General features: G+C 53.3%; 1 protein-coding gene across 2 annotated transcripts; it reads left to right on the top strand.

Moving 5' to 3' along the window:
* Positions 1-167: 167 nt before the first annotated feature.
* On the top strand, positions 168-18,936 carry MMRN2 (multimerin 2). 2 transcript variants are annotated; one of them, XM_066348811.1, is made up of 7 exons: positions 171-1,054; positions 11,153-11,281; positions 11,367-11,473; positions 11,575-11,655; positions 12,400-12,564; positions 12,714-14,426; positions 17,736-18,934. In XM_066348811.1, exons 1-7 carry the CDS (start codon positions 897-899, stop codon positions 18,119-18,121), a joined length of 2,739 nt encoding a protein of 912 aa, XP_066204908.1. In that variant the 5' UTR covers positions 171-896; the 3' UTR covers positions 18,122-18,934. The 2 variants fall into 2 exon arrangements, with proteins under 2 accessions (XP_066204909.1, XP_066204908.1); XM_066348812.1 differs by lacking the exon at positions 11,153-11,281 and having other exon boundaries at positions 168-1,054; positions 17,736-18,936.
* Positions 18,937-20,013: the final 1,077 nt, after the last annotated feature.

Raw genomic sequence — 20,013 nt, 5'->3', positions numbered from 1 at the left:
GGCGGGGGAGGCAGGGAAGCAGAGAGGCAGAACAGAGGCTGGCAGCAGGGTCCAGGTCCCCTGGGCCACTGGTGCCTTAGCCCCCCCTTTCCTGCCCCTGCCTTCCCCAGAGGGGCTGCAGACATCTAGACACACCCTTATCCATCACTGCCTCTCAGCCATTCACTGCGCTGCCCACCCACAGGGATGGCTCTGGCCCGGTGCTCTCAGACCTGGGACGGTCTGTCTGTGACATCTGAGATATTTGAGGAGGAGTCTTTGCCACCAGCATCCAGGTAGGGTAGGGGTCAGGCCAACCTCCCAGACTGGCCTCCCAGTCACTCACTGTGGAGCCCCGTCCTGGGGCTATGAAGAGGTCAAGTGCAGGAGCTAGGATGGAGCCCACAAAGGCTTCCCCATGCCGGGCCCTCTGGTGACACCTGGGAGGCCCTCAGACAGCCGCTTCTCCCTACCTGCTGGCTCCCACAGCCTGGTGGCTACTGGCGCAGAGCAGGTGAGGAGTGCCCCCCACTTCCTGGCTGCCAGCATGGATGCGCAGCAGTTTCCTGAGGATACCAACCGCTTCCTGTAGCCGCCCCTCATCCTTGTGCTCTTCTCCTGATTTCCATGGGGACATGATCAGTGGGGTCACCTCCTTGCGCCTCCCACACTTCTGACCCGAATCCTCTCAGTGCACAGCAACAGGCTGGGTTGTTGGCTGCCTCTGTCGAGGTGGGAAGTTGTGTGTGTGTGTGTGTGTGTGTGTGTGTGTGTGTGTGTGTGTGTGTACAAAGTACCGGGTAGGCTGGCCTAGGCCGCTTCCTCTCTTTGTTGTCCTCAGCTTTCTTTTCCTTCTACACTTAACTTGAAGCAGTTTCTGGAATCACTGGCAGAGGCTGAGCCTACCCACGGCCAGGATGATCCTGACACTGCTGCTCAGCCTTGGGGGTCTGGGCCCTGCCTTGGGGGTCTGGGCCCAGGCCCCTGGAACTAGGTTCACTGACCCACACAGCCCCAGACTGCCTGGGGTCTGGAGAGCAGAGGCGGAGGACACCGGCAAGGACTCCATCAGACGGTAAGGAGGGGCCTGGTCCTCAGGGGCGGTCTGGGGTAGGATCTGGGTCCCCACTCAGCCAGAGCAGTGGCTCGCTAGACCTGTTAGTCATCTGTGAAACGGGCTAATATTACCTATCGGCTGGACAGTTGTGAGGCTGGATGGGGTGCTAAGTGCCAGGGTCCCCTTCAAGAGGCCACCCCCAGACTGGGTACCCCAGGGAACTTCCTGGGACCCCCAGGAAATTCCATGTGACCTGTGGCAGAAAAAGGGCCTGGAGGATGGGCAGGGCAGGAGCATTCCTTGCCACCAGCTGCCTGGCATGGCCTGGTTCTGAGAGTGAGCAGCGTTCAGAGAGGGTGCCCTGCTCCACCTCCAGCACAGAAAGGAGGTGTGGCACCCAGCGGACTCTGCTTTGGTGCCCTCTGGGAATGGGGGGTGGTCCTAGCCCGGAACCACGACACGGGCTCCCAGGGCCAGGGTTCCTCCTGCTGAGAAGGTGCCAAGCTCGTGGGTCCCTCCTCAGGGCGCCCCACTGTCCACAGCAGCAGCTGTTTACTGGCCAGGCTCCTGGTCATGTGTTATCTCAGTTAATCCTCCTCACAGTCCCAGTTACAGAGAAGAAACTTGGGGCTCAGAGGCTAAGCAGCTGGCCCAAGGCCACAAAGCTAAGGACAGCCTGAACCAGGACCCGAATCAGTCCATTCTCTGGGCCTTGGCATATTCAAAGGCAGCCCTGGCCCCCAGATGTGCATACTCCCCCACTCACTGATGCCCCCTTCTGACTTGACTGTGGGCATCCATATGAATTTGGAGGGTAAGAAGGGGCAAGTCACACCTACCCAGTCTCCCAGCTGTCTGACGCCGTTGTGTTGGTGTACAGAGTGAATCTGCCCAGTTCTACATAGCCCTGACTCTTCACAGGGAATGTTTGCCGGACACTTCCTTGAAAGCAGGTTTGACTGGGGAGGCAGAGGGGTGAGAGTGAGCAAGTGCACACTGACCCTCAGTGAGGGGCGGGCTGGCCATGTGGGGAGGAGTTGCCCCAAGATGGACTAGAGATGCATTCCCACCCTGCCCCCAGTGCTGCTCAGAGCTGGGAGGCACAGGGGACTCTTGGTGAGGAGCCCAGCCACCGGCTCTGACTTCAGGACCAAGCACAGAGCCTCCTCTTCCCAGAGCCATTAGCTCCATGACCAAGTTTCTGTGGTCGATAAAAGGGAGGATGAGGAGCCCACGTAGATGGGAAGGAAGTAGGAGATGCTCCTCTTTCTGTCCCACCTCTTAGCTTTGGGTGGGTCCACGTTCCCTCAGCCCCAGGGAGGTGGCCTCTGGGTTGCTCGTGGGCTGCCCTGCGGTGGCTGCCCAGCCATTGTCTGGGGGTCCCAGTGTGTGCAATGTGTGCACAGGTGTGCACAAGGGTACCTTGGCCCAGGAATTTCCAGGCAGGTGTCCCAAGGGACTCCACAGCCCAGAAGCTCTGGTTCCCACCAGCCAAGCCTAGGTTGTCAAGGCCTCCGGAAGGGCCAGAGGGGCTGGTGACAAAGGAAGGAAGCGCTGTGCAGTTTCCTCGGGCTGATTGCTTCCCGTGCTCCTGTGAAGGGAGGAGCAGAAACGCTGTCCCTCCTCCTGCAGCAGGGGAAGGGCATGTCCAACAGGCGTTCTGCACTCAGGCAGGGGCACCGGCACCGTCAGCCACAAGCCCAGAGGACCCCCTCCGCTGCTGCCAGAGCCAGACCTCCTGCTGTGCATTTGCACCTTATGCTGGTTTCCAAGGTCCAGGCCAGGACAGGCCCTGGTCACAGACCCAGATTAGACCCTTTGCAAGGAGAAAGTTGAACATGTCAACACAAGAACTCTCCAAGCTTGTATTGAATTTTTATGAGTTTATTTGAGCCAAACTAATGGCAATTGCCAGGAAGCAAAATCTCAATGGATTGAGAAAATGATCCAGAGATGGGTAGTTTTGCAGCTTGCTTAATACATTACAATCAAAGGAGGATAACATGAAATCCATTGGTGAGACAAAGGGAACAGGAGAAAGCACAGCAGGGAGTGGATAAAAAGTAAAGTGGAGACACATGCTTCTTTTCCACTGGTAGATACAGGAGAGTTCACACTAACAACGCAGAGATGGTGTGTGGGGCCCAGACAACAACGAGAGACTCTGTGCCTCCTCTGGGTGGCTGTGCCCTGAGAGGTCTGGAAAAGGCGATCACGCTGACATTCCAAAGGTTTGTTAGATGCAAAAAGACAATAGTCAGGTAATGACTGACCTTTGTCAAGGAAGCTACTGGCCTAGGATGTGACTATTCACCATGGCCCAATTTTAGTTAGGGATTTTTATGTTCAGACGATCTTATGTGGTTACTTTTAGTCTGAGTGTGGGGCCCGCCATGCTGGCATGCCCTGACCTTTGCAGGCTTAGTATGTGGTCCCTTTTTGTTGTCCACAAACAAACAACTTGGTACCCAATGCCAGGTCCTGGGGTGGAGGAGGGATGTAGTTGAGTGCTTCTTAGGTGTATGGGGATCCCAAGGGGCAGGGCCCAGTGACCCAGAAACATGGTTATTGGACTCCTTGTTGGAAGAGACTCTTTTGTGCTCCTTGGCTTTGGTGGGAGTGGAGAACTGCAGTTTAGGACAGGAGCTTCTCAGAGGGAGGATAGAGCCTGCAGAAGGAACTGCTGAGACCCAGGCAAGGTGACCCATGTCCACATTGTTGTGACAGTGCTGAAGCCGCCACTGTTCTCTCCACTTTACATGTTGTGAGGCTTGGGGTGGGGAAACTTGCCACCAGGGCACACAACTCCTAAGAGACAGGTCAGAGCTGGGGCCCACACCTGCTGGGCTGCAGATCCAAGGTGCCTCTGTCCTGTCTCCCCCTAGACGGCTGGGGTTTTAGAAGACATTACGCCCAGCATTGGGTCTAACCCTAGCCCATGGCACCAGCTTCTCCTGACCCATGCTCAAGAAGCATCTGTGGTTTTGCAGCTGGGGCACAGAGGAGTCATGCGTATCCCTGGGGGTCCCACAAGGTCAGGATGGAGCCCAGGCCTGCAGCTGTCCCTCCTGCATCCATTCTGCTGTCATAGGCACAGGGACATGGGCATAAAGTGGGAAGAGCCCCACTGGCTAGAGTCATGCTCAGAGAACCCTAGCTCTGGGCTGGATTCCAAGTGGGCCTCAGGCGCCTCTGACCTTTCTAGGTCAGAGACAATGCCTTGTAAAATTCACCCCTGGAGTGGTTATATTCCTTGTTACATTAGGGGCCTCAGAGAGCATGAATGCTGAGAACACGCCCTTCTTCCCAAAGACTTCAGAGGCAGCTGGAGGTGGGTTTTACTGGCCAGTTAAGAGGCACTTAAGTGTCCCAGGGGCCAGGGACAGCAGCACATCCATAATTCAGGAGGATCTAACAGCCCTTTCCCTGTAAAAGGCTCCCTGCTTCCTCACAGCCCTCCTCTCTCCCCCCAAGGAGGGGCTGGAAGTGGGAATTTTCTCCACCTTTCCAGAACTAGTGGGTGGTGGGTGGGTCTGCCTTACTCAGATGTCAGCCTGAGAGGAGGGGAGGGAAGGGGAGGGGAGCAGAGCTCAGGCCACCCAGCTCCCATTAGAAGTTCTGAGACGGTCAGCCACCTCCGTCCTGCCTGGGACTGGGCATCAGGTCTGGGCCATGTGAGGGGCCCACGCGAGGCCTGCACACAGTCAGAGGCCCCCCACACTCACTTCTAGGCTGGTGCCTGCCTCTCAGTGGACCAGTGGAAGATGAGGACGCAGAGGGCACAAGCCTGAGACCAGGAGGCAGTGGAAACAATGGGGTACCTCAGTGAGCTGCCTTTTGGGCGTGGGGAGGGGTTGCTCAGAGGGCCAGCAAGAAGCTGCCAAGAGCTGGAGGAAACCGAAGCAAGGGTCAGGAATGCTCCCAGGCTTCGGGGCCAGCAGCCTGGCCTGTGCCAAGGGGACGGGCTGCCAGAGGAGGGGAGTGTGGGCACGGAGAGAAAGTGCTTGGCAGGAAGGGTGGGTGGTATCGCTTTTAGTTCAGGAACTCTAGGTGGAAAGTCCCAGTCACTGCCTGGCAGGCTGGACCAGGCCTCTCAGACCTTGTGGAACAATTCGGAGGGTGTGCAAGGAGTGAACTTTGTTTTGAGTGAGTTTCTCAACCTTTGGACTTACTGACATTTAGGACTGGCTGATTCTTTATTGTGCAGGGTTGTGCTGTGTGCACTGTAGGGCTCTGAGCAGCATCCTGGGCCTCCACCCACCAGCTGCCGTTAGCACTCCCACCTTCCCAGTTGTGACAACTATACATGTCTCCAGAGGTTGCCAAATAAGCCTGGGGGGAAGCCCTAATTTAAAACTACTGGTTCAGAGAAATTCTTTCTCTAGGGCTGAGCCTATGTTCCAGGGATTTCCATGGGGCTCCAAGTAGGGGTCCCAGTTTCTGGTCCTTGGAACAGTCTGTGTAGGATGAGCTCGGGGCCCAGCACTTCCACAGTCCACTGGTCCAGTGTTGAGTGAATATTCTCTGCTTAAAATCAGGGCCAGCTGCATAGGCATATGACTTCAGTAGCCTACACAGCACTTGGCACTCAGAAGAGCTCCATACTTGGTTTCATCTCTGTTGTTGATTTGCAATTTCCTTTTGTACTGCACTCACAGATGATGTGGTCTGTCTTGTATAAAATATTTACTGTCCTCCCCTTTACAGAAAAATATTGCTGACCCTCTAGGGTAGAGTCAAACCTTCTACAGAATTTGTTGAGCCAATCAGAAGCCCCAGGGCCCTGCTCCTCACCTTTCTCTCTCTGCATTATGTATGTACGATTCAGCGCTCATTCCTACTCCATATCCCAGCCCCAACATGCGTGTATGCACATGTGCCTGGACACACACCTCCTACCCATCATTTCCCCATATTGTCATTTGAGTGTTTACACTCATATGACTGCATGTGCTACTTAGAGTTGACACTTGGAAAAGGCTATGCCTTTCCCCCTGTACATTTTTGGTTTCCCTGAGAAAGCAATCGTCTTTTCTTCTTTTGCCTAGTTCACCATGTCTTTGTCACATTCCAAACTCTCAGCCATTTGGCTCACATCCAAACTCACCTTTTATCCACGTCAGGTATTAGCCACTGCCACCTGCATCTCCTTGGGGACGCCTCTCCCAGAGCTGCTGTCTGGGCGGGCCTCTCACCCCCTGCCCATCACTGTCCGGGGCTCTCCCTGCGGGATTCCTGTTTCCTAAGCTGTGCTTTCCTCTTTCTTGGTGTTCTCTCCTGGGTTTTCTTGGGGTTTTGTTTTTTGAGGGTTTTTTTTGAAGCTCTCTATATTTATTTTCCAAATAATAGTTCCCATTTTTATAACAAATCAGCAAGATTTTATGAATTTTTATCACAATTCAGCTTTTTTTTAAGACTTTGTTTATTGATTTTAGAGAGAGCAGAGAGAGAAAGGTGGGGAGCAGGGGGGCGAGTGGAAAGCATTAACCTGTAGTTGCTTCTCACGTGTGCCTTGATCGGGCAAGCTGGCAGTTTCAAACCAGGGACCTCAGTGTTGCAGGTCGACGCTCTATCCATTAAGCCACCACAGGGCAGATGGTATTTTATGTTGTTGTTTTTTGTGTGTGTGTGTGTGTTTTTTTTTTTGTATTTTTCTGAAGCTGGAAATGGGGAGAGACAGTCAGACAGACTCCCGCATGCGCCCGACCGGGATCCACCCGGCACGCCCACCAGGGGCGACGCTCTGCCCACCAGGGGGCGATGCTCTGCCCCTCCGGGGCATTGCTCTGCCGCGACCAGAGCCACTCTAGTGCCTGGGGTAGAGGCCAAGGAGCCATCCTCAGCGCCCGGGCCATCTTTGCTCCAATGGAGCCTTGGCTGCGGGAGGGGAAGAGAGAGACAGAGAGGAAGGAGAGGGGGGTGGAGAAGCAAATGGGCGCTTCTCCTATGTGCCCTGGCCGGGAATCGAACCTGGGTCCCCCGCACGCCAGGCCGACACTCTACTGCTGAGCCAACCAGCCAGGGCCCTAGTAATTTTTTTGATGGAATCTTTAGGGTTACCCATATATGGTATCATGTTATCTGCAAATAATATCAGCTTTACTTCTTCCTTTTCAATTTGGATGCTTTGTTTGTCTTCTTCTTATGTGATTGCTGCACGAGTTCTACTCTGAATGTTTGGGAGAATTCACCTGTGAAGCCCTCTGGTCCAGGACTTTTGATAATTGGGAGTTTTTTTAATTACAACTTTGATTTCTTTGGTTGTAATAGGATTCTTTTGATTCAGTTTTGGAAGATTGTTTCTAGAAATCTTTCCATTTCTTCTAGATTGTCCAATTTGTTGGCATGTAGTTGCTTGTAAAATTTTCTTGTATTTTTTTGTATTTCTGTGGAATTAGTTGTTACTTCTCTTTCATTTCTGATTTTATTTATTTGGGTCTTCTCCCTCTTTTTTTCTTGATTAGTCTTGTTGAAAGTTTATCTTATTTATCTTTTCAAAGAACCAGCTCTTTGTTTTGTTGATCTTTTTAATTTAATTTTATTTTATTATTTATTTATTTTAATTTTTCTGAAGTGAGAAACGGGAGGCAGAGAGACAGACTCCCGCATGTGCGTGACCAAGATCCACCCGGCATGCCCACCAGGGGGTGATGTTCTGCCATTCTGAGGCCCTTGCTCCATTGCATCCGGAGCCATTCTAGCGCCTGAGGTGGAGGCCATGGTGCTGTCCTAACCACCCAGGACAACTTTGCTTCAGTGGAGCCTTGGCTGCGGGAGGGGAAGAGAGAGACAGAGAGGAAGGAGAGGGGGAGGGGTGGAGAAGCAGATAGACACTTCTCCTGTGTGCCCTGGCTGGGAATTGAACCCACGACATCCACACGCCAGGCCAATGGTCTGCCACTGAGCCAACCAGCCAAGGCCTTATTTTATTTTTTTAAGTGAGAGGAGGGGAGATAGACAGATTCCCACAGGCGCCTCATCCAGGATCCAACCAGTAACACCCATCTGGGGCTGATGCTCAAATCAGCCAAGCTATCCTCAGCACCCAGGCTGATACTCTGACCAACTGAGCCACTGGTGATTAGAGAGAAAGAGGGAGAGGGAGCAGTGGAGATGCAGGTGGTCACTCCTCTGTGTGCCCTGACCGAGGATTGAACCCTGGACATCTGCACGCTGGACTGACACTCTATCTACTGAGCCAACCAGCCAGGGGCTGTTCTCCCCCTTTTTAATAGCTTCCTTTTCTTATTTATTGGGTTCAGTAAGCTATCTTTTTAATTGAACAATATTAATGCAAACTTGGGGGAGGTTGTCTTCTCTCTGCATAGTCTTAGATTTCTCCAAGTTGATTTTCCTCTTGCTTGTTTTGACTTCTCTCTTTTGTAACAAATTCTTCTCAGAAGTCAGCCTCGGATGTCCACCCAGTTAAGAGCAGAGAGACTGAGAAGCTCTTTGGAAGCTGAGTGTACAGACAAGGCTTCCTGATCTGGTTTGCTATAGGTTGTTCTGTGAGGCTGTTTCACTAGTGAAACCTGTGATGTTAGTGTCTTTGGTCTTTCCTCCTGAGCAGGGTAATTTTCTTGACAATCTCATTCAATCTGCTGTCAAGAGGGTAAAGTCCGGCTTCCAGGCTTCTGGGAGCCAAGCAGGAAGGCATGCTTGTTGTTAATATTCAGGGTCTCATGAAAAGGAGCTGCAAAGGAATGAGGCAGCAATAATACTGCAAGTGGAGAACCCCAATCTCTCCAGGATTGAGGTGCCTTAGAGATCAGTTATCCAATTTATTAAGCAGAAACATGACATCATGTGTAAGAAACTAACAAGCAGAATACAGTGTACAATTTTATCATTTAGTTTTGCAAAACTGATTAGATTGCTCTTGCCCTTCCCGAGACATAACATCATTCCATCTGCTGTCTGATTCCTGACCTGCAGAAAGCTCCAGCAGGGCCAAGCATCGCGTCCTTGAGGCCTTCCCTGGATGGGCGACTGCTTTTAGTCCTGTGTGCTTGGTCTCGACCTTCACTTCCTCAGGATGCGGACAGAAAGTCACTCGGTGCTTTGGCTTTCCTCCAACACACACTGCTGGAGGGGTTGCCTCTGCTCTCAAAATAGATGTGGTCCCTCAGTCTACCCCAACTCTTTACTGCCCTCCCCAGCAGCGTCCCTGTGTGATTGTGCTTGAAGGCCCCGAGACGGAGATCAGCTCCAGACTGTAAAAGCCCAGCCCCAATAGCCATGCCAGGGGTCCCCAAACTACGGCCCTGCGGGCCGCATGCGGCCCCCTGAGGCCATTTATCCGGCCCCCGCCGCACTTCCGGAAGGGGCACCTCTTTCATTGGTGGTCAGTGAGAGGAGCATAGTTCCCATTGAAATACTGGTCAGTTTGTTGATTTAAATTTACTTGTTCTTTATTTTAAATATTATATTTGTTCCTGTTTTTTTTTTTTTACTTTAAAATAAGATATGTGCAGTGTGCATAGGGATTTGTTCATAGTTTTTTTTATAGTCCGGCCCTCCAATGGTCTGAGGGACGGTGAACTGGCCCCCTGTGTAAAAAGTTTGGGGACCCCTGAGCCATGCCATCTCCAAGGTCCCTGAACATTGCTTCTGAAGAGCTCACAGCTGTGGCCATTCTTCTCCATACCCACCAGCACCATCCGGTGCAAGCTGCCACCTCTCTGACCTAGAATCTTGACACAACCACTTATGTCTTGCTCCCTCCTGTCCCTTCTGCACCCACAAAGGAGTGAGGGTGGCTCTTTCATGTCAATTTCTTGTTTAAACCTCTCCATGACTTCTCATGTCTTCAGGACATAGTTCTGCACCTCAGCTGACACTCAAGGTCTCTACCATCTGTGTGTGTGTGTGTGTGTGTGTGTGTGTGTGTGTGTGTGTGTGTGTGTGTGTATTACCTCCACAGCCTCTACTAAGTAGCCTCTTCTGCACCTCCCACTCTCTGTACCTCTGAGGAGCCATGCACCTTTGTCAGAGCTCCTGGTGATTCACCTCACTTCTCCGTGTAAGATGCAGAAAGATGCAGACCAACTATCACCTTCTCATGAAAGTCTCCCTAGATCATAGTGCCTACAATTGTCTGCTCTTCTTGGGACCCTGAAAGAAAAGTCTTCACTTCCATATCAGCACTGAGTGCTTCTGAGCTGGAGCCCAGTACCCGGTGCCCAAGAGGTGCTGAGCTGAACTGAGTCAGGGAGGTCATTGCCACTTTCAGGTCTGGAGAGTGCTGCTTGGGGAGCCGACTGTGGGGAAAGGGCTTTCTATTGAGGCCATCAAGTCAGCCACTGGGTCAGTGAGCTCAGGCTCCATCAGCAGTGAGCATCTCCCCACTCTTGGACCTGCAAGGCACCCAAGAGGGCTACCTCCTGGTATTCAGCATGTTGAGCTCTCCCCTAAAACCACCCTGTAGGACCTTGATGTGGGTGGCTTTTCCCAGAGAAGTCTATTTACATACTGGCCATAATGGGGCGTAACTAGGGAGCAAATGCCCTTCCTGTGGCCAGGTCTCTTGTGAGGAAAGATGTGAGTGGCGACTGGGGAGGCCCAGGGGACAGTGGTGCAATGGTCACTGAGCACCTGTCAGGAGCCAGGTGCTAGATACCCATCTGCCCACCGGAAGGAGGGTATTAAAGTCTCCACTAAATAGATGGAGAATGGAAACTCTTCAAACGCCTTGTTCAAGGTCACAACCAGCAAGTGTAAAGGTCAAACCCAGTCCTCTTCAGGCCCAGGGGCACAATGCTGCTTCCCTGTCCCAGAAGAAACAGTGAGACTTCTTCCTGCCTCTGCGGATAATTTTGCTGTGTAAATTTTGGGGGGCTCCTCAGCCTCTCTGTGCTGGCCCTGGGGAGGCTCCCTGGAAAGCGGTGGAACGGGTGCCCTTGCGGGGTTTGTGGAGCTCTTGCTCTGGAGCTGAGGGATGAATGATTTGGGCGTGCCCTTCTCAAGCAGATGGATCCCAGAATCCCTGGCATCGTGTGGGGAAGGAAGGCAGGGGCTGGCGCACTCTGCCCTGGCATTTCCTGCTGACTTCCAGGAAGGGTTGTGGTGTACTTGGGCTTGGCTCAGCAGCCCTCCCTTCTGGCTTGATTTTTCCAGTAACTGGTGCCCCTACCAGAAGTCCAGGCTGGTCACCTTTGTAGCCGCGTGCAAAACAGAGAAATTCCTCATTCACTCCCAGCAGCCGTGTCCACAGGGAGCTTCGGACTGCCAGAGAGTCAAAGTCATGTGAGTGGGGCAGGTCGGGATAGGCCACTGGTCCAGTCCCTGCACTGCTCACCCTGAAGTCACTGAGCCGGTTCTCTTCCTCCAGGTACCGTGTGGCCCACAAGCCAGTGTACCAGGTCAAGCAGAAGGTGCTGACCTCTGTGGTCTGGAGGTGCTGCCTGGGCTTTGCTGGTTCCGACTGCCAGCACCATGGTAGGGCTCCTGTGGTCCCCTCCCATATCAACCTCGGATTCCATATGTCAGGCAGTTCTCCTGACCTCTTGGGGTCAATATCTGATGCCTCTTCTCTGCAGATCCCACTGCAGTCCCTGAGCCTGCAGATCCAGGGGACGCCCTCCAGGAGCGCTGGGAGGGGCCAGCTGGCCTTGCACCTGGTATGTTGCTGTACTGGAAGGGGCAGGCAGGCAGAAAGAACCCATGTGCTCGGCCCTTTCTCCTCTGATCAGGCAGTGCCAGTTCAGGAGAACTTTGCTCCCAGAATCAGCAGAGGCCTCTCTGCTGCCTCATCTCGCTCTGCTGCACACCGAGGAGGCCAGGTCCACAGGGCCAGCCCTTGGTGACCTGCCTGCTGGCAAAGCACATGCAACCCTTCCCTTGACCCCACATTCTAGGAAGGACAAGTTCAGCTGCCACCTTCCTTGCTCCCTAAACTACGCAAGTTCCCATAGCCTGGAAGAAACCTTCCAGCACCCTTGCTCCTCAGCCAGGGACAGGAAGTCACGCTGTACCTGTCCATGGGTCAGGAAGGGGACACACCAAGGGACCCCACTGGTTGGGCCTTTCGAGGTTGGACCAAGGCTGGGATGGAAATGAGCTTCATCGTGTGGTGAATGCCTACCTTGACAAGGGCTGTCTAGAATAATGTTGAGCGGCCACATTCACGTGGCTGAGGAGGGAAATGGGCCATGATTAATCAGTCATGTCTGCTGTGGGTGGGGGTGGCTGGGTGAGGTCTCACTTACCATGTAGTTGCCCTTCTGGGGCAAAAGGCTTCCAAGCTGCTGCTGAGAGGACATCGGCATGCACCAGTCTGCTCTCAATCCCCAATCCTCCTCTGTACCTTATGATCTGCCCAGGCCTGGGAGTCCGCCAGCAACATTTCTTCTGTGTATCCTCAGGCCCCCTGGCTGCAGAGACCAGGGACATTATGGTACAGCAGGAACACCTGAGGAGAGCTCTCCAGAACGACATTCCCCTTAGGGCAGAGAGCCTCCCGGACCCAGGGAAGGCCCCGGCAGGCAACCCCACAGCCCCAACCTCTGAGGCAAATCAGACAGAGCTTGGTAAGTGGCAGGCTCTAGGGGCCGAGGAAGAACCTCATTAGTCCAAGGGGCTGAGTGGGCGGGGAAGCGGGAAGGGCCTTCCTCTAGCCCCCACCCAGGGAGGGTGTCTGCTCTGTTAGGGCTTGTGTCAAAACATGCATCTGTTGCAGAGTTTCCCAGCAGATCCTTGGAGCAAGTGCTGTATTTTAGCCACCTTTGGAGTAGCTTTAACCAAAGCCTGCATAGCCTCTTTGAGACCGTAAGAAACCTTTCTCTGGATGTGGAGGCCAACCGACAGGCCATTAAGATGATCCAGGACAGCGCCGTGCCCAGGGCTGACTTCCAGGAGCTAGGTACAAAATTTGAGACAAAGGTCCAGGAGAATGCTCAGAGAGTGGGCCAGCTGCAGCAGGACATGGAGGACCGCCTGCAGGCCCAGCACCTTTCCCTGCACCACTCCCTCTCTGAGGTTCAGGCCAATGTGGACACCAAGTTGAAGAGGCTCCTGAAGGCCCAGGAGCACCTGGGGTTCAATGGCAGCCTGGTGGCGGGGGCAAGGCCAGAGCCGGAGAGCCTGCAGGCTAGACTGAGCCAGCTACAGAGGAACCTCTCTGCGCTGCACCTGGCCACCAGCCACAGGGAGGCGGAGGTACAGAGCACCCTGGCAGACATGAAGGTGACCCTCGCCCAGCACGTGAATGAGATCAAGGAGCTGTATTCCGAATCCGATGAGACTTTCGATCAGATCAACAAGGTGGAGCAGCAGCTGGAGAAGCTGCAGGTGAACCACCAGGAGCTGCGTGAGCTGAGGGTGATCCTGATGGAGAAGTCGCTTGTCGTGGAGGAGAACAAGGTGGAGACAGACCGACAGCTCCTGGAGCTCAACCTCACCCTGCAGCACCTGCTGGGTGGTCACGGGGACCTCATCAAGTACGTCAACGACTGCAACTGCCAGAAGCTCTCCTTCGGCCTGGACACCGCCCGGGAGGGCCAGAGGAACACCACGCGCACCCTGCAGGACACCCAGGTCAGCCTGGACGGGAGGAGCCAGCGAGACAACTCCTCCCTGCAGGCCCTGGGCCACGCGGTGGCCGCCCTGTCGCGGGCGGTGGATGAACAGCAGGCGGAGGGCCGGCGGGCGCGGGCCGACAGGGCGCGGCTCCGCACCCAGCTGTGGGCGCTGAGCGGCGAGGCGGCGGCGCTGAAGGTGGCGGAGGGCGAGCTGCGCCTGGAGGCCCGTCAGCTGCGCAGCTCCTTCGCGGCCCTGCTGGAGGACGCGCTGCGGCACGAGGCCGTGCTGGCCGCACTCTTCGGGGAGGAGCTGCTGGTGTCCGAGGAGGCGCCCGGCCAGCTGCCCCTGCGCTACGAGCAGATCCGCAGCGGCCTGCGGGACGCGGCCAGCGCGCTGCACGAGCAGGCGCTCGGTTGGGCCGCGCTGGCCGCCAGGGTGGCGGCCCTGGAGCAGGCGGCTGAGCGCCCGGAGCCCGACCAGGAAGCGGCGCCCGCGAAGGCCGGCGGGACAGACCGGGCGGGGCCGGCACAGGAGCCCCTGCACCCAGGGCCGTGCTGCGAGGCCCCTTGGGCTGCCGCCCTCAACAGCTCCCTGGAGGGCCTCCACAGTGGGCTCGCCACCACCCAGCGCGGCCTGCAACAGCACCAGCAGCTCTTCCACAGCCTCTTCGGGAACTTCCAAGGGCTGGTGGCAGCCAATGCCAGCCTGGACCTGGAGAAGCTGCAGGCTATGCTGGGCAGGAAAGGGAAGAAGCAGCAAAAAGGCTTGGAAGCTTCCCGGAGGAGGGATAAGAAGCAAGTGGACTTTTTGGCCCATGCCCAAGTCAAAGGGCCAGTGTTCCGAGCCCTCGAAACGGAGTTCCGTGAGGCAGGTGAGTTCGTGGGCCCAGGGAGACCAGGCGAGTCTAGGAGGATAGGGCTGTCTGCAAGCCTCTCTTCTTCTGCCTCAGAGGGAGCCAAGAGTGAAAGAGAACAGGATGGTAGTCATGACTACTCTGGGCCTGTCTGGCCCTTGACAACCTTCTATTCAGGGCGAAAGGCATCTTCAGCTCCCTGGAGTAGAAGGAGTAGAAGTCTCAGGAACCATCCCTTAGTGAGCCAGCAGAACCCCTGCGTTTGTAAACGTATGAGGCTATTCACCACTCTGACTGCAGAGCAGGGATGTGAACGCCTCCTTTGCCCCTGAACCTCAGATCCCTCCACCTCAGTTCTTCAGCCCCACCCCTACCCCCCAGGTGTCTTTAACCAGGGTATGGGTGGGGCTGGTATCATTTGCCATGGGCAGCACCCAGCAGGGGAAAGCCTTGGGCCCCAAAATGAGCTCATTCTGCTAACAGCTGGCCCATCTTTCTGCCCTGTGCTCAGTGCTCTGCGATGCCCTTCTTGGGCTTTGCCAACGTTGAATCACTGCAGTAGCTCATTAATGCATTAATTCCCATTGCCATCTTACCTGAAACCAAGGCTTCTTCAGGGAACGTGTCCTGTTCACATGGCTAGTGAGAGGCACAGAGAACCCCTAACCCAGTCCAGTTGTCTCTAGGGCACTGGCTTCTGACTTGGGTGGTTGGTTCCTGCAGGGCCCTTGGGACCTGGGCCTGGGTACCTGATTCTGAGGCTGAAGCAATGTGCGGCCAAGCTTTCCCACGCTCTCCCTACACATCGCCCTGGGCGGGAGACCACTAGGCTCTGTGCTTCAAGAGACTGTCCCCTGCCAGAGGCAGGCCTGGTTCTGAAGCCACCTCCTTGTCCAGACATGGGGCTAGACAGAAAGCTATCTGGACATTCTAGACCCTGCTGTAGCCTGGTGTGACCTTCCATTATGACCCCAGAGACTTGGGTCTCCCTGGGGATAGTGGGCAGAGCTCAGGCTCTAGCACCACTTGTCTCAGTTTCTCCCTCTGTAAAATGGGAGGATCACACCTATGTCAAAGGGTTGTTATGAAGACAAACATTAGTAGAAACCAGCCAATGTTTTCCCAGCATCTTCAGGGCTAAGGCTGTGTCCACATACATTCTTTTATCTTTATTCCACTTGTGAGTGGTGCAAGGCATCAACTGCCTAATGGTTTAGGAATCTGAATTTACCACTACAATATTTTGTTTAAAAATTTTTTTTCGCCTGACCAGGCGGTGGCGCAGTGGATAGAGTGTCGGACTGGGATGCGGAGGACCCAGGTTCAAGACCCCGAGGTCACCAGCTTGAGCGCGGGCTCATCTGGTTTGACCAAAGCTTGCTAGCTTGGACCCAAGGTCGCTGGCTTGAGCAAGGGGTTACTCGATCTGCTGTAGCCCCATGGTCAAGGCATATATGAGAAAGCAATCAATGAACAACTAAAGTGCCACAACAAAAAACTGATGATTAATGCTTCTCATCTCTCTGCGTTCCTGTCTGTCTGTCCCTATCTATCCCTCTCTCTGACTCTCGCTCTGTCTCTGTTAAAAAAAAAAAAAAAAAAAAAAAAAAAAAAAAATTTCCCTTAACATTAAAAATAAAAATTCCCCCTTATTTGTCTTGTAGGAAAGACATAGGGCTTGAATTTACAGCCTGCTGGGAAGCCAACTCTCTGGCTGCCTGCTTGCAAATCAGGAAGCACAATACTGCCTCCTTCTGGGGGCACGTTGTACCCACTGGCTGGTTAGAGGCTCCCTCTGAAGCTCTACCACAGGCTGGGGAAGCCGAATACAGGAGGACCGAGCACCTGCAGAGGGAGCTCTAGGCCTGCCTTCATTAGGCTAGGCAAGTGCCCCACCTCCTGGTTACTGGGGGAACTGCGGGGCCAGCCTCCAGTCTTTGATGTGACACAATCCTACACAAATGGGAAACCTATTTTGAACTTTCTCAGAAATCTTCCAGAACTAGAGAAAAGCAAAGTTTTGTCATTTACAAGGCCATTGCTGGACCAGGAGTCAAAGAGCTGGGGCTCTAGATCTGGGTCCTAAGTAATTATGCAAATTTGTTTCTCCTTTAGGCCTTGGTTTCATCCCCTGAGAAATGGGGGGGGGGGTGCTGAGAGAGAGAGAGAACGTGCACAAGTGTGTTAAGGGAACACCCAGAGAGCATGACCTCATCAGTGCCAAGGCCAACGTCATGGCTGCAACCCCTGTGGGACTCACCCTTCCACCCCACGTCCAGCAGCTGGGCTGGCTTCTTCCTTCCTTGTACCTTCACCATCTACGCCGAGTGCTTCCTCTAGCTCCATGCCTGTTCCATCCTGCATATCCTGATAAGGCTGGCTAAAGTGCTCCTTCAAGTGGAAGGAGAACCAGAAGTCAGGGAATCCAAGGACAGCTCCCAGTCTGATGATTTATTAGTGTCATCTGAAGCAAGCTTTCCCTTTCTGGTCTGCTTCCCCACCTGTAACCCAGGGCTTTCTCTGTGAAGCATTCTGAAAACATTCAGATGACCAGTGTAGATGGACTTGTCTCCCCTGGTCCCACTGGCTCTTTCCTGCTCTCTCTAAAGTTCTGAGCCTGACATCCAATAGGAACCATCTTCACTGTCCCTTAGGTCTCTCACCAGTGTTGGTACTGTTATCTTGAGGATAGGTAGGTCTGTTTTCTCTTTTCTTGGGTATCTCAAGATTGCTAGCAGGTGGCAATAATACGAGAGTTAGAGGCTTGGCTTCCTGTCCCAGCCTGCCATTGACAAACCTTGGACCAGGTAAGCCCTCAAGACTCAAAGCTTTCTCAGTCACGGTACTTACGTCTCAAGGATGTCAGAAGGAAAAGGGGTCAGACAAGCGCTTTTTACAAAGGCACACCAGTAGAGACAACAGATTTATATTTTTCTTTCTCTCAACTAGTGAAATACTAAGAATTGGCCCGTTAGCTCCCACTCTCTGAGATATGTTGCTATTGGGAACATCTAGGTTATCCAGCACTAGTGGCCTATTTATAATGTTAATAAAGTGAGGAAGGCAGGTCTCATTTACCTGACCTGTGGTGGCGCCGTGGATAAAGCGTCGACCTGGAAATGCTGAGGTCGCCGGTTCGAAACATATGGGAGTTGATGCTTCCAGCTCCTCCCCCTTTCTCTCTCTCTGTCTCCTCTCTCTCTCTCTCTCTCTCTCTGTCTCTCCCTCTCCTCTCTAAAATGAATAAAAAAAAATGATGAGGCAGGTCTCATTTAATGTTCTATCCAAGGAAGTGAGTCACTTGAGCACTTTCCTTCTGCATTCCAGGATCCCCTGTGGCCTTCTATGCCAGCTTTTCAGAAGGGATGGCTGCCCTGCAGACGGTGAAGTTCAACACTACTTACATCAACTTAGGCAGAAGCTACTTTCCTGAAGATGGCTACTTCCAAGCACCTGAGCATGGGGTCTACCTCTTTGCAGTGAGCATTGAATTTGGCCCAGGGCCAGGCACCGGGCAGCTGGTGTTTGGAGGTCACCACCAGACCCCTGTCTACACTGCTGAGGAGCAGAGGGGTGGAAGCACAGTAACCACCTTTGCTATCGCCGAGCTGCAAAAGGGTGAGAGAGTGTGGTTTGAGTTAACCCAGGGATCAATAACAAAGAGAAGCCTGTCAGGCACTGCTTTCGGGGGTTTCCTGATGTTCAAGACCTGAACCCTGGGCATAGCTGACCAGACGTTGTAGACTTGCCCAGCTCTGCTTGGCCTGTGGATCTGACCAGGCTTGGTCTGGAGACCAACCCAGCTGGTCTAGCTCTTCACTGGAACCCTCTGCAAAGACAATGGGCCTCCCTTGCACTGGGTTCGGGTATCTTAACAATGAGAAGGGCTGATATGCTTCTCTCTGGGCCGGGGAATGTGAAGCTTGCCCTGGTGTACCTTTGAGGTGGCATGGTTTGGGCTGCAGCTCCTTATCACCCTTACTCCCTAGCTTCCTTGGTGCTCTGCACCCCTGTGGTCGGAAACTTCTGTGCAACACTAGGCCCTTCTCCAACTTCCTTGTATCCCTACTCTTACTCTAGAAAATCATTCTTTCCCAGGAGATTGTTTAAAATAGAGGTGACATTTTGGACAATATTGGAAACCAGCCTCCAGTCACTACTACAGGGTGTAGGAAAAAAACCAATGTGTTTGGTTGGATTAACCAAAGGGAACATTGAATACCTTTTCCTCAGTCTCAGTTCTTCCTTGAATTTGTCTGTAACTTTAACTTCTCTTCTTTTTTTCACACCCAACATGAACTATAACAAGCTTAGCTTTCACCTCTTTACTTTCCCCCCTGGCCTGACTACCCCCGTTCTCACTAGAGTCTCTACCAGGAAGGGAGCTGAGGGAGGGAGGAAGGGAGCGAAAGAAGAATGTAAAAACTTCCCCTGATTTCATCATCTCCAGAATAAAGCAATGTCCTTCAAATCTCTGCCTGGTTTACTTATGGAGAGAAAGAAAAAGAGTTGGTAGAGGAGGTAGAAATACGGGACAAAATGAAACTATTGGCAGTAAATGTGTCTTTCATTACTCTAGGCCACCCTTCACTTCACAGTTCCAGCTAATTCTGCATGAAGCATGCAGAGGGGTCCACAGCAGGCACTGATGTTACAGCGCAGCTCAGACTTGCGATTTTCCTGCCATTCCAATATATGGTTTTCAAAACATTACATAGTCTCTAGAGCAAATGTGTGTAAAAAAGAAGTTATTTAGTAGTCAGAAAATTTTTTTATTTTGGTCATAGGTAGTCCCTATTTGTTGACTATACTCTTCTCCATAAGAAAACCAGATTGGGCTGGGTAATGACAAGGGACAGAAGCTGGTTGTCAAGATTAACTAGGTTCCAGCCCTTCTCATGTTTTTCTAGGGATCGTTAATTCAGACTGCTCCTCTGAATTTACTCACCACTAAGGTTGGTTTGCTCAATGTGCTAAGACATCAGTGATAAAGAATCCATATGCCAGGCCATTCTGCCACGGATGGCTGGACACTGGGCTAAATCATCACCTTTCTTGAACTTCTCCCACCCATGTCATGAAGTGGTTGGTCTAAGAGTTCTTGTTAAACCCCTGCCCACCTGCCTGTCTCTCTAGCCAGGGTCTCTAACCCAGTGCAGTTCTGTTGCCAAGACCAATCCTGACCCAAGACAAGATACATGTGGGCCACTCCTGGCCAGAGCCTGGAAAGGCAGTACCAGGGCACCCTTTCTGCTCAAGGGGCCATGCAGGCCGTGTCCCCCTTCCGCTCGATCTTGCCATCACTGGCCAGGCTGTGCTGGAGACTAAGGGCAAACATTAGGGCAATACAGTCTTATCATTTCAGGCTTTCACTTGGAACGTGTTGCATGTGATAAGCAGAGTGGAGTGGACTGGTCTCCTCCAGAAAGAGCACATGTCCTCCGACCTTCACAGAGCCGTGCTCTGCAGGGTGGTTGTGAACACAAGGCTACCGGGGAGTGCTCAGCAGCAGGGTCAGCCTGCCACTCTGGCCAAGCCTCTGGGATGGCTAGAAAAACATGGTTCTTTCAGATGGACCCTTCCCAGAAAAACCTCACCAAACCTT

The sequence above is a fragment of the Saccopteryx leptura genome, chromosome 9 (assembly GCF_036850995.1).
Source record: "Saccopteryx leptura isolate mSacLep1 chromosome 9, mSacLep1_pri_phased_curated, whole genome shotgun sequence".
Classification (NCBI taxonomy): domain Eukaryota; kingdom Metazoa; phylum Chordata; class Mammalia; order Chiroptera; family Emballonuridae; genus Saccopteryx; species Saccopteryx leptura.
The sequence above is the reverse complement of the archived record's forward strand: the minus strand, read 5'-3'. Positions and strand labels throughout refer to the sequence as shown.

Bases quoted from the DNA above. Each gene is read 5' to 3' on its own strand.
- MMRN2 (XM_066348811.1), top strand. From the start codon at position 897: ATGATCCTGACACTGCTGCTCAGCCTTGGGGGTCTGGGCCCTGCCTTG. The intron at 1,055-11,152 runs GTAAGGAGGGGC...TGATTTTTCCAG, and splicing joins GGCAAGGACTCCATCAGACG to TAACTGGTGCCCCTACCAGA. The intron at 11,282-11,366 runs GTGAGTGGGGCA...CTCTTCCTCCAG, and splicing joins TGCCAGAGAGTCAAAGTCAT to GTACCGTGTGGCCCACAAGC.